At 38.9% G+C, this 12,668-nt stretch overlaps 2 protein-coding genes across 3 annotated transcripts in view; one reads left to right on the forward strand and one right to left on the reverse strand.

The window, feature by feature from the left end:
- Positions 1-12,668, forward strand: part of macrod1 (mono-ADP ribosylhydrolase 1) — an 84,939-nt gene that overhangs the window by 10,879 nt on the left and 61,392 nt on the right. The window lies entirely within an intron of this gene.
- Positions 3,648-5,934, reverse strand: flrt1b (fibronectin leucine rich transmembrane protein 1b). The gene has a single exon (XM_066649840.1). The coding sequence runs from the start codon at positions 5,932-5,934 to the stop codon at positions 3,766-3,768; it is 2,169 nt and encodes a 722-aa protein (XP_066505937.1). The 3' UTR covers positions 3,648-3,765.

The raw sequence follows: 12,668 nt of genomic DNA on the forward strand, positions 1-12,668 counted from the left end.
TCCCAGTTCAGAGCCCTCTCTCACTAGCGTAAGCAAATTTAAAATGAGTTCACACAGAGAAATCTCACATCTCTCAGCGTATGCCACATTGCTGCTAATTGGAAGCAAGGCTTGATGGAGAGAAACAGTTGTCACACGCCTAACAAATTCATCGCAATCAGAGGCGCTTACGAATTTTCACTTGAGTGTGATGTTTTTTTGTTTTGTTTTTTTTTTTTTTTTTGTTTGTTTTTCTTCCCCTCATTGGGTTTTTCACATTCTGTAAAACACTTCTCAGTGCATGTTCAAAGCACAAAAATTTGTATATTTTGTTGGAAATTAAACCGAAGGATGTTAGCATTTTGAAAAGACAAACATTAAATAATCAGTGCATGAGCAAATATTCAGATGTATGCGAGTGTTCCACAACATCTGGAAATGTAGACTACAGCATTTGAAATTCTCTTTGATGTATGCCATTGAATAGTCGACTTTTCAGATGCCAAACCTTGTAATGAATGGTATGGTGGGTTTAAAACAAACTGAAGGAGTTAGCAGAAATGCGTGCATAGCAATTATTTCAGGCCTTCTTAAAAGCCTCCCACCCCTTCCATTCTCTCCCAATCAATCGCCACTTTAGCTCAAATGAAGGAAGCTTGAATGTTGGTCTTCTTTCAGTCTAATTAGCTTAATTGCCCCAATGTGGTAAATGCAGAAAGAGGAGTCATGCTGTTCATCAGGGATGTTTTCTGAGGGTTTCGTCTACAGATGTTTGAATGGTACCAATTGGTTCTCACTCACTAGTGTGTGACTTTTTTTCTTTTAAATAATATAAGTCCCCCAGTCTTATCTTTTGGGACCTGTCAAAAATTGGACTTCATTGAGTGAAAGTGCAAATCCCTTGGATCAGTAAAGATGCCCCTTTCAGGTGACCTAGTGCCTCCAGTAACAATCTGCCTTCAAATATGAGGCTGCAATGTTAGTGTTAATTTTTAATATGTCAGGAATATAATCCGTCAAGTGTTCACACCATTTAACCCAGATCAACCTTGTATTTTACACAAGCATATGCGCACACAAAAAATCATCTAAGTTACATTTGCATTCGACCATATGGGAGTATCTGCTCCCACCTTTGACTCTTTAGCACTCTCATATGCTTAATAAGCCTCAGTTATATGACATCGCTGTGAATTGTAAACAGCTGAGAAAGACTTGCTGCAATTATCCAGAATAGTATTCTGTTCAGAAATGACAGTTGGGAAAGTGGCGCTAAATAAATAAATAAATCCCCTCGTAGACATTTACATAGAAACTTGCTCACTTATTTACTCACGCTGTTATAAAAACCCCTCCCCATCTGAGACAGACACCCCCCCCCTCCCCATTCTATTGATCTGTGTGTTGCTTACACAGGCATTACCACACTCTTCAGATTGAAGACATGTCTGCTCTTAAACACACAATCCATTCGCTTTCACTTCACCTTATTCACTTGCCCCATTGACACCAGTGACATACATTCCCACTGTATTTAGTGCGAGGGTTTCCCCTGAACTGTAAACATCTCCAGGGTCTTTATGAACTGTTATGGAGAGTTTTTGTAATGTGAAAATGCATTTATTTCTCAGAGCTCCGATTAGTATGTTTTATCCCCTTGATGCATTTTATCGGTTCTTATAAAACTCAAACTAAACACAGAAAGGCTGTTCATCACAACTCCTTTTTAATTATATATGTTTATGTTGTTGTATATACTGATGGAAAAAACAAGCTGTATTTATTATCCATTGCAGAGATTTTTCCAGAAAGAGAAATAGATGTGACAGTTTCACTATTTATTCAAATGTATCACTTTCAAAATGCATCATAAAAAGGCAGGAAAATTAAAGGGACTAAGTTCTACCATCTTCGGACAATCCTAACACGCTATCCTTACAAGATATACTCCCCAATTCTGTGCAGTAGGCTGGGTAAAAGATTGTCCCTGACCATGTAAAAGACGCTGCCGCCCATACGCAAGATAAAGAGATCCAGTATTGTGGTAGTGGTGTTGTTATGAATAAAGTCCCTGATTTCTGTGTTTTTCAGTATCTTAAGGGCATGGGGTTATACAGTGGCATTTCTGTTACTCTGGGATGACAGTGCCAGAGTTAGACTCATGGAAATGTTCGCTGACCAATTTTCATGCCCTTTATTGGATTTAGTGTTCCTGTTGTTCTCCAGAGACGGGTTCTTTATTGACAGCTCCTTCCCATTAGCTTGCATTAGGTTAGTACCAAATTGACCGCTTTATCTGTGTCAGCCTGTCAGTTTGGGTTGAATCATCAATTAAGAGATGCCTCCTTTACATGATTCTCTTTTGGTGTAGATCTTCTTCCTAAGCTTAGTTTTGTCTTGGGAACGAAAACATTGTTTTAATATTAGTAGTATTTCACAGAGACTGCAAAATGCACCAGAGAGCATGTGGCTACATTGGAAACCCCTTTTCATGTGATGAGTCATAAATCCACTGTTCTAAAAAACACAACACATCCATTTACCTGATACCTGTATTTTTTTAATAAGAGATTTCTTTGTGGGCATGAAACCTTCCCCCCCTTGTCTCGCTGTTTCCTGACGCCTCCCCCTCTTTTTTTCTCTCTTGTTAAAAGAGAAGAAACCCAGTAGCAATTTGACGTCCTTCATTGTCAAAACCGTTATCGCCCCTGTCTGCTCTCTGGGCTGGGAACAAAGTAGCTGCACAGCGTGCAAGAGAAAAAAAAAGGAGGGAATCAAGGAAAACCAAAGAGAGACAGAGAGAATGGGGAGAATAAGAACCTAGAATCTGAATCACAAACAGAAAAGCTGACTTCTTTTTCTTTTCCTTTTTTCTTTTTTTTTGATGTTGTTGAGGTTTTTAAGATTTAAAAGGCATTCTTTTACCCCAGCACAAATATACAGTACAGGTAGTAAAGCTACTATACACACCTGGTCCCTCAGCATACACCTGCTCTTCATGCTAACCAAATGTCCTCTTAACATGACATTGTTAAAGGAAATAAACAGGTAATCATTGGTACTAAGAAGGGAAAAAGAATAGTTCACTAAATCCTTTGAAATGTTGGAGTATGTCAATACCAAGAGTGGTATCTCTGGCACTTAATTTGTTAAGTGATACAAGTGTGTTCCCGAGGATCTCTGCCCCAGATTGTATTGAGAAACAGATAGACTGGAAATAGACTGAAGGAGGCACAAAGGGTACATTGGGCGAGGGGTGTGCCAATTGAAAATTTGCTTCATGATTATGCATATGAAAATGAGGTCATTTCATAGTCTTGTCAGAAATAATGTGGGGCCAAGACACTAAAAGCATGACCTGAATAAATCAATAAAGATAATAAAAGCCCTTCACAGAGTGCATTGGTTTTACACCCAGCTTTGAATGGTCAATTATACAATTTGTTCTTTTGTGGAATGAGACATTTTATAACATTTTCATAATGATACATAATGATCTCTGATGTTATGAAGTTAATATTCCAGCTGTTCTGAAAAATATATCATTTTCACATGGATCTGTTTTTCCCCTGCCAATTAGATGATGCAATTAGCTTTTTAGAGGAAGAATGATTTCAAGAAATTGTTACATTTTCAATCATATGACTATTTATGGACGTGAATGAACTTACAGGCTACTTCTGAATCGGCACACCCCTACTTTGGAACCTAGGGTAATGAACAAACCCCTACTCAGCTACTCTGTATTAAACATAGTGACCAGAAAATATTAGGAATAATATTCTATCACGTGTAAGCATAATCTATATCTGGTATCCCTCCTTCTCTGTAGCCGCGGTTGGTCCCGTAGCCTGGATTTGCTGTGTGGTTAAGGGTACTCCTGTAAAGGGTTGTATTATTTGAGGGAAAGATTGTATGGATGTATGTCATGTCCTCAACCTTTGCTTTTGGCTGCAAAGGTTGGTGGGCTGCCAGTGGTGTCATCTGGAAACCAGGAGTTCCAATCTCTAAGATTGAGGTGTCTTTAATGGTACCAGATTCTACATAGTCATCATAATGCTTGGCACCACTACGGGTCCCCACAACATCTCGTCCATAGACCCCAGCGTGTTCCTCAGCTGTAAGATATCCTGCACGATGTCCATACCAGCAGAAGATCCCAAAAATTAAGAACAAGGAAACACATGCTGTCACCCCTCCTATAATTCCTGCAAGCGGTAAGGCAGCTAGTTCATCTGTACCCTGAATGTCCTGTCCCTGATCAGCTCCAGGCTGAACTTGGGGGTCAGCTGTCTCTGTTCTGGCACAAGCAGGATGCTCATGCTCTGAGTCAGAGTTCATATTAAACCCCCCTGTTGCTGTAATTGATGTCCATCTTCCCTTGTTGACAACAAGAGGCACCAAGCAGATAATGTAACTTGACTGAGGTTGTAGCTGAGTGAGCAAATACTCTCTGCGGTCGCCTGGGACTAGTGTCTCTGTGATGGAGCCCATAGCCGGGTTGTTGCCTAGCCTTAACCAAGAGAGTCTGAAAGCTGATGCCGGCTGGGCAGCCTGCCATGTAATATGAACTGTTTCTGGTGTTAAGGGTTTTACACTGATGACCAGCGTTTTGCCAGCAACCCCACCTTCACCCCCTAAATTACTGTCCTGCCCTAAATCAGGGTATCTGTGCACAGGCCTCCTGGACCTGAGTGTGAATAGAGAACCTTGTGGAAGTTGAACAGTTGTTGTAGTTGGGGTGTCAGTTGGAAAATCCCCTCTCTCTCGTTTGCCTCCATCACCTCCCCCAAGCCCTCCAACACTACCCAGGCTGTCCACAGGCACCTCACACTGCTCCATTTGAACCGTGAGATCCCTAAGAGATCGGCCCCTGACTTTTTCAGGTCCATGACATGTCAGACCCCTCACAGTTACTGATGAACCTCGAACATGCAACCAGTCATGGAGCCAGCGGAGGTTACAGCCGCAGTGCCAAGGATTTCCACGGAGAAGCAGCTGTGAAATGCTGTCCAGGTCCCTGAATAAACCTCTGGGCAGGGTTGTAAGGTTGTTGCCTGACAAATCGAGTTTCTGCAGCCTATGCATGCCATCCAACGAACCCCTTGGCATATGAGCCATGGCATTATCCTGCAGGTAAAGTCGGAGAAGATGTGAGCTGGGAAGATTTAAAGGTGGGGACTGAAGGGAATTACGTACCAAAGAGAGCTCTGTTAAATTAGACAGCCGTGAAAATGTGTCGTCAGCGATACGTTGATTCGCCAACAGGTTCCCATCAAGGAAGAGGCGTCTAAGCGAAGTGAGTCCCCTGAAGGCATGTGTTGGAATTGTTGATATTCGGTTGTCATCCAATCGAAGCTCTTCAAGTGATGACGGCAACCCCGATGGTATACTTGAGAGGTGGTTTCGTGACAAGAAGAGAAGGCGTAGCCGTGGATTATTGGCAAATGCCTTGTCTTCAATGCTTACTGTTGATATTGAATTATCATCCATGTGGAGTTTCTCTAGCAACGGTAAACGTGCGAGAGCCGAACGGGGTAAAGTTCGTATATTATTGTCCTGAAGGTGGAGTTCTCGCAACGATGGAGGCAGGTGTGTCGGAAAATCATCAAGTTCATTGTCATAAAGATAAACTACTTGAACAGTCATTCGTTGTTCTAGGGATATTGGTAAGCCAGCATTGTCGATACGATTGTTCTGTAAATAGAGAACAGCTGCCGTTAAAGGTAAAGGTGGTATAATGCTTAGTCCTCGGTCATTGCAGTAAATGAATCCGTCGTCACATCTGCATGCTGATGGACACGGTACATCCCCTTGAAGCTCTGCCTCACTAAGTGCTGCCTCAGTGATGGCAGCTGTTGCTGCAGCAAACTCCAGTACTTCCACCAATAGTGTGAGGCAGAGAAGAAGCAGAAACAGCCAGTCTCTGAGCTCAACCAGGCTTTCAGCTGCCATAGCTTCTCTTATGTTCCTCTTTTGTGTTTAGTGGTAAATAAAGTGCGAGTGGTTGCACTTTCTTGCAAGGGTGGCCTTTTTACTGCTACTGCCCTTGGTACCTGTGGGGAACAGAGAGAAACAGGGGGCAGTTAAGAAGTCGAAACATCTTAAATTAAGTCAATATATCATTTTTTTTTCTTATTGGATGAGTGCTGTCTGTTTTAAGTAAATGTATATATCAGTCTATATTTATCAATCTATCAGTTTAGCTTTTTACCTGTCCACAATATACTTTACATTCCTTTTTACAATCTTCCCACATTATTAAGTAACTAAGTTTTACATTAACAGCAGGTCATTACCACTGCTGCTGAATTTGAAGCAAAAGCAGAGGGAAGCAACACTTGGGGCAACAGAATTTTGAAAATTAAACACTGATATGAAGAATGTAATGGTAGATTAAATTACAAAACATCAAATTTGGTTTAAAACGTGTGCAAGTGTGAGTATGTGTAAGAGACGGGTGTTTTTCAGAATGTATATTAAAACCGATTGACATTTCAGATCCTGAAAAACAATTACGGTCTTGCTCGCCGAATGATCCTAAGTCACATTACAATTCAAATTGTACACTGAATAGTGTTTGAATAAATCAACAGTTTAATTTTAGTCTGAGTTTCATAAAGTTCATGCCAGAGTCAGCTGCAGCTTTCAATTGCAATGTAATTTGCATTTAGGATTCGGGGGCAAACCACAGACACTTGCTACAAATTGACATGCATAATGGATGCTGTTTCTGGGTGGTTATTGTTTTCAAAATAGTATGAATTATTCAAAAAGCCTACTTGGAATACCCAAGAAAGATATCACTCTGTGTTCAACAGACTGTAGACGAGCAAACTAGCTCTTGCTTTGTTTCCTGTGCCTGTCTTATGTAGGCCTCCGCCTGTGACTTATCAATGTGGGATGGCGGAAGGAAGAAGAGAAACACTTGCAATTAAGATGGAAATGACTTCTAAACGTTTCATTTTACATCCTGTCCCCTTAGGTCTAAAATACTAAAAAGAAATAATAAAAAAGAAAAACACAAAGCAATTACCATCTTATACTTCCTCATCTGCCAAGACTGAATAAAATGACCATGACTTTTTCCTTTGTCAAAAAACTGTAAACGTTTAAGCTCTTCTATCTGTGAAACATGAAAACTTTGAAAAAATAATGTAAACACCAGCAGTAAAATTGTTTGTAAAAGTGACAAGCAGAGAAACAGTTTTATATTATGTTTAAAGCAGCAATGACAAAATCTGGCTGCAGACGCTAAACCAAGAAAAACTGCCATGAAGAAAATGGGCCTGTGATTGGAATTCGAAGCCCTGCTTGCTGAGAGGGGTAGTTGGACTTTTTTTGTCAAAACAAAACCACTTCTAGAGAAATGATTCAAATTCAACCTCTTAGACACAAGGGGCAACAAACACAGCCCCAGTCTAAGAATAATTGCTAGATTTGATGGCCACGGCAGTTTTGAAAACTGCGTAACTGCCTCAAGGATAACTTGATGACAATAAAACACATCTAAACTTCCACATTGGAAATGTATAACTACATTCTGTTCCAATACTGTGTGATTGTCAGAGAATACGTTTAGTGACCTTTAGTTAAAATGACATAAATTGCAATTTTTTTCAATTGTCCATATCAGAAATCTAACCTAAAATCTGTTTATTTTTTATTTTGCTTTTTTTGTGCACACTACTGCATTTTAATGCTCATGTCTGTCTAGGTTTAAAACCAAGAAAATACATCTCTGCACTCCAAACAACAGCTTTCCCAAAGAAGTCTGCCATTGTTCCCCTTCAAAGACACTAATATTCCCAAAAGCAGCTACTCTTAGCTACACTGTAAATGTTCCACATGCATAAGGAAGCCAAAGTAAATACGTGAAATAAACATTTGTCAAAGCTGAAGTTTATAACAAAAAAGTATGTGTGTAACTATAAAAACATATGTTCAGTACAGATTTAGAAAGGACAACATAAATTTGTTTTTTGTAATTATGGTTTGTAATATTTGTATTAAAAAAATGACAACATGCTTGAAAAGATCACTTATGCAAATATGTTTTAACAATATATGAAATAAGATATATATAAAAACATCTAAGTATGATAAACAAATGACATTGCACTTGTGAGTAATGGCTCCTAAAGTAATCAGTAATGGTTCGTAAACTTTATGAACAAAGATTTTAATGAATTGACCATTACAGCACTAAAAAAAACAGCCATGTATTCACCATCCTCAACGTGGACTGTGTTCTATTTTCAGATTTTCTTAAGGAAACGAGTTTCTCCCTATCATTAACAGATGGAAAGGTTCCGCTAGCAGCCGTGGAAAACACCCGCTCATTCGTTCATTGTCCAGACTTGTTTTAAACCAAGGTGTCACCGTCTGTTATTTTTGTTGCCATCTCATAGCCATGAATGAGAATCTCAAGGATTGAAAATTAGTTGTAGGGTTGTGCATGTGGCTTTGTGTGTGTGTGTTTTTGATCTGTTCCGTAGAGACTGATGCGGGGGGTGTGGGGGGTCCTGGGAACACAGTAAATACCTTGAGAATGCATCAGACACACAGGCTACCAAAATAAGTGGTAAAAACAAATGAGTATTATGTGGCTCATGCACTCCTAATAAACAGTGGTCCACTCAGTAATGTACTGTGGATAATGAACATTCCAAGCTATTCTAAAGAAATCAAACTGTATTTGACTTGAATCACAGTGTGAATTATTTTTCTACCTCTAATAAAATAATATTAAGGTGTAAACTCCTAATACAGCAACTTCACTCTCCAATAGATAAACAGTACTTATTTTTCATATTTGAGACATGAGTGCGCCAGAGTTCAGTGGGTTTTTTTTTTCTTTTTTTTTTTTTTCTTTTTTTCTCTCTGATCAAATCCTCACTTGTTTCTGTCCAACTGTCCTCTGTAATAAGTTAACTCAATGCTGATGGTAGGAAAGGATGTGTTTGTATCAAGACACTGTGACTGAGAAATGGAAATGGACACAAAAAGCCCAAGAACACACTATCAGTACTTATGCTGCTGTACTTGAAGCAAGGAACAACTTTTTGAACCAGTAGCCAACTTAGACTATAGAGGTATAGAAAAAATATGCCTACATATTTCTTTTGATGAAGACTCAAAAGCAAGTCTCTTGAATGGAAGGAAGAGTGGGATGGTAAAAGAAACTCAAACATAAGAAAATGTCTGAAAATGTGAAAAATGTCTGTTGTTAAGGTTTTTAAGTCTGCTTTTTTTTTAAGGCACTGAAATATTAATGACTTCTATTTAATGGCTGTTTTCTTTGAAAATTAAATAAAGGAAAGGGTTTTTAGTGGATGTTTATTCCTTTGTTTTCCTTCTTGGTGGAGGCACAAAAGAGACAGGGCCAACACCTGTTTGTATTCTTGTATGTTTTTGCGAGTAAAGGTGTGTGCATTGTTCTCTTTTGGGGCTTCATTCTTTTCGCTGCCTGCTCTCTCGCGGGGCTGCAGTGGGCTTGTTTGTGTTGTTGGCTGGGCCAGATGGGAGTTGGTTAGCTGCCCCTCGGCTGCGTACTCTGTTGCCTCAGGCAGCGACTACATGCAAAACAAGCCCTTAAACGGAGCTAGCTCTCATGCAAAACTAATCAAGTTCGTTTACACAGATAGACAGAGCACGAGATTTGGAGTGAAAAACAATTTTGCATGTGGTTTGCAATGCCAAGAGGCAGTATTCATAGCAGGTGTGAGAGGGGCATTTAAAAGAAAGTTATTTACCTAACAAATAGATTTCTTTTTAAAATTAGTAAAGAAAAATCGTTTTGAGGGTTTTTTTAATCAAATCATCTTTAGAGACATCATTTCCATTTAAATGGCAAATGTTCTTTGTCTGTTCATTTTTAAGGCTGTCACTGTGCACAAAATGAGGTACTTTGGCAGAAAATTGAGAGCAATTTAAATGTCATCTTTAATTGCTTGCTCGGTGTGTATACATTTGGGTATTTTTAGCATATAATCAACTGTCTCCAGGGCTGGCACTGTTTGTGTTGGAGTAGGAGAAGCCAGTGTCTGTGAGGGAGGTGAACACAGAGAATGGCAATGTCGAGATGCCATCCTTTTGATCCTTTTTGCACATCTAATAAAATGTGCCAACACTCTTCCCCATTCATCCTAATTCACTTAACCTAAGCCAACAGAATAAAGCAATGAAAAGTATGAGAGATTGTGTGCAGATTTGTGGAGTTTTTAGCACTGGCCAAAATATTTTGAATAGTCTGGTAATCCGTTGTTATGATGGTGTTTGAATGTCTGTAGTCTTTGGATCTTTTTTCCAAGCCAAAGGTTTTATTTATTTATTTTTTGTCTTTATGTTTTTGCTTAAACCGCAGCACATTTCACCAGAAAAGACTTCTTAAAAGTCCAGCTTATATAAAGAAGATGCTTAGTTTAGGCCCCCACAACACATTCAGAGTGCAGAGTAGTTCACTGAAGCTAAAAGAGTCAAGTCTGAGGAATAATCTGTGTGTGGGATCACTAAATTATTGAATCATAAAAAAAAAAAAAAAAAATGCTACCTCATATTCGGATTTGCACAAAGGTGAACTCCCAAATTTTTAGATTCATTTGCTTCATCTTGGCTATTATTTGGCTCGACTCATCCAGGATATCGCAGTCACTTCTGTTTTTCATTATTACAAGTGACAAGCTAATCAAATATTAAAAACTGGGGATAAAATAAATAGAACTTAGTAACTTGCACTGTGGTGGTGATTAAACAGTGGTTCTAAATTCTTAGAGCCTTAGTAGTTAATTACAGCTCTATGAATAAAGGGGCTACAGTTTAGAGCTGTGTAGGAACATATTGTGAAGGAGCAGCTGGATTTCAGCCTTATTATTTATGGTAATAATGGCTAATAATTGTGACATTAATGTTATGAAGGATGATGGTGAGAATTAATATTTGTTAAATGTTATTTATGCCAGCCGTAATGTGCTTGATCACTGTGCAAGAGTAGTGTATAAGACAAACCTGTGTGCCATCAAATTGCAAATACTTTCCTGCCCACTCTGTGACCTGCTGCATGTTCTGAATGAATAAGTGCCACTCAGTCAGTCTCTCGCTCTCGCTCTCTCTCTCGCTTGCTCTCTCACACACAGACTTACATTGCGTTTTCTTCCCTTTAATTTCCAGCTCATTTCTTCCATCCTTTACTTAAACACATTCCCACGCTTAAATGTTTTCATCAGTGGTCATCTTCTTAGCCGCCCCCTCTTCCTCTGCTAACTCTGATCATCTCTTCATCTTCGCTGTCAGTTATTTGATGTCTTTTACATCTCTTCTCTGCTTCGACTTACTAGCTGCAATTTTCCTCATGGTTTTTCTCACTGTTTGGAAATGACTTTCATCATATCAGCCACTGTATCTAGTAGAGCTGCACTGTAAGCACTTGATAATATAATATTGCCATTTCTAATACTGATTCTATGTTAAGATACTACAGAAACACACATTTTATTTCCCCCCTCCCCCTGTTACCATTCTGAGCATCCTGTGTCTTTAGAATAATTTAGAATTTCAAATATGAAATGACATGTTAAATGGTTGGTCGAAATATATATATATTTTAATCCCTTCCATGTTGAGTCCCCAGTGTATTTTCAGTATTACACAATATAATCATCTTGTCCCTACTGCTGTCCCTTTTGTCTGTTAATTGATGTAAAAAAATCAGTGTATTGACACATTCTTTAAAGGGCCAACATATTTTTTAATGTTTTTAGCACCTAAATCCTGCATGAATGTTATACTGACTGCCAAAAAACAAGTTAGTTATTTTGTGTCTGCATAGCTTTCCTTAAGGTTATTTCTGTATAATTAGTTGTCTAGCAGACAGACTCACACCTATCCTACCCACAAATGATAGTACTGGTTGGTTTTGGTCTAGATCCATAATAAAGTACTTTGCAGATTTAAAGTTTGACCTCTGCCAGAAAATAAGAATCTTTAAAAACAACAACAAAAAGAGTCTGCTGCTGCAAGGTTGTTTACTTCTCTGTGGGAATGACCTCTGGAGGTTTTTTTTTTTTTTTTTTTTTTCCTCCCCCCAAATCTGAGCAGTGGTACTTAAATCACAGATCTTCAAGATCATTTAGATTATTAGCATTTAAATGTTCACCCACACTCCCCACCCCCACACATTGTGGCCCAGCGGTTCAGTTACTACATATTTTATACAGTATTGAGACTGTTGTGATAAATGATCCATAATATTGCAGTAGAGAAGTTTGACTGCCAACTAAGAGTTTTTCATAAATCTGGCCTTCATATTAACATAGGAAAAATAGATTTCTTACACTTTGAGTTGAGTGGTCCTTTGCAGTAGCTTCTTGTTGAGTTTGAACAAAACTGAGTAGAATTCCACACTGCAGTTGATAGTGAAATTAGTAAAATCTTCAGACTTGTTTTTTGTCCGTTCACTTCAGTGAATGATGGCTGTGACAGCCATTACTGGTGTTCTTGGTAAATGTAGGCACTGAGACCAGCATAACTCCAGAGGACGTTTGCAGTTTTCAAAGCAGTTCAATCAAAGCAGTTACTGTTTGTCTCAACTCCTGAAGCCAGAAGACCTTGTAACTGATGTTTTGGGTTGAAGTCTTTGTACATCCAGGGGCGTAGTCATCATTTTGACTGCGTATCCTCACATCAGTGAC

This window comes from Hoplias malabaricus, chromosome 17 (genome assembly GCF_029633855.1).
Source record: "Hoplias malabaricus isolate fHopMal1 chromosome 17, fHopMal1.hap1, whole genome shotgun sequence".
In the NCBI taxonomy this organism is placed as follows: domain Eukaryota; kingdom Metazoa; phylum Chordata; class Actinopteri; order Characiformes; family Erythrinidae; genus Hoplias; species Hoplias malabaricus.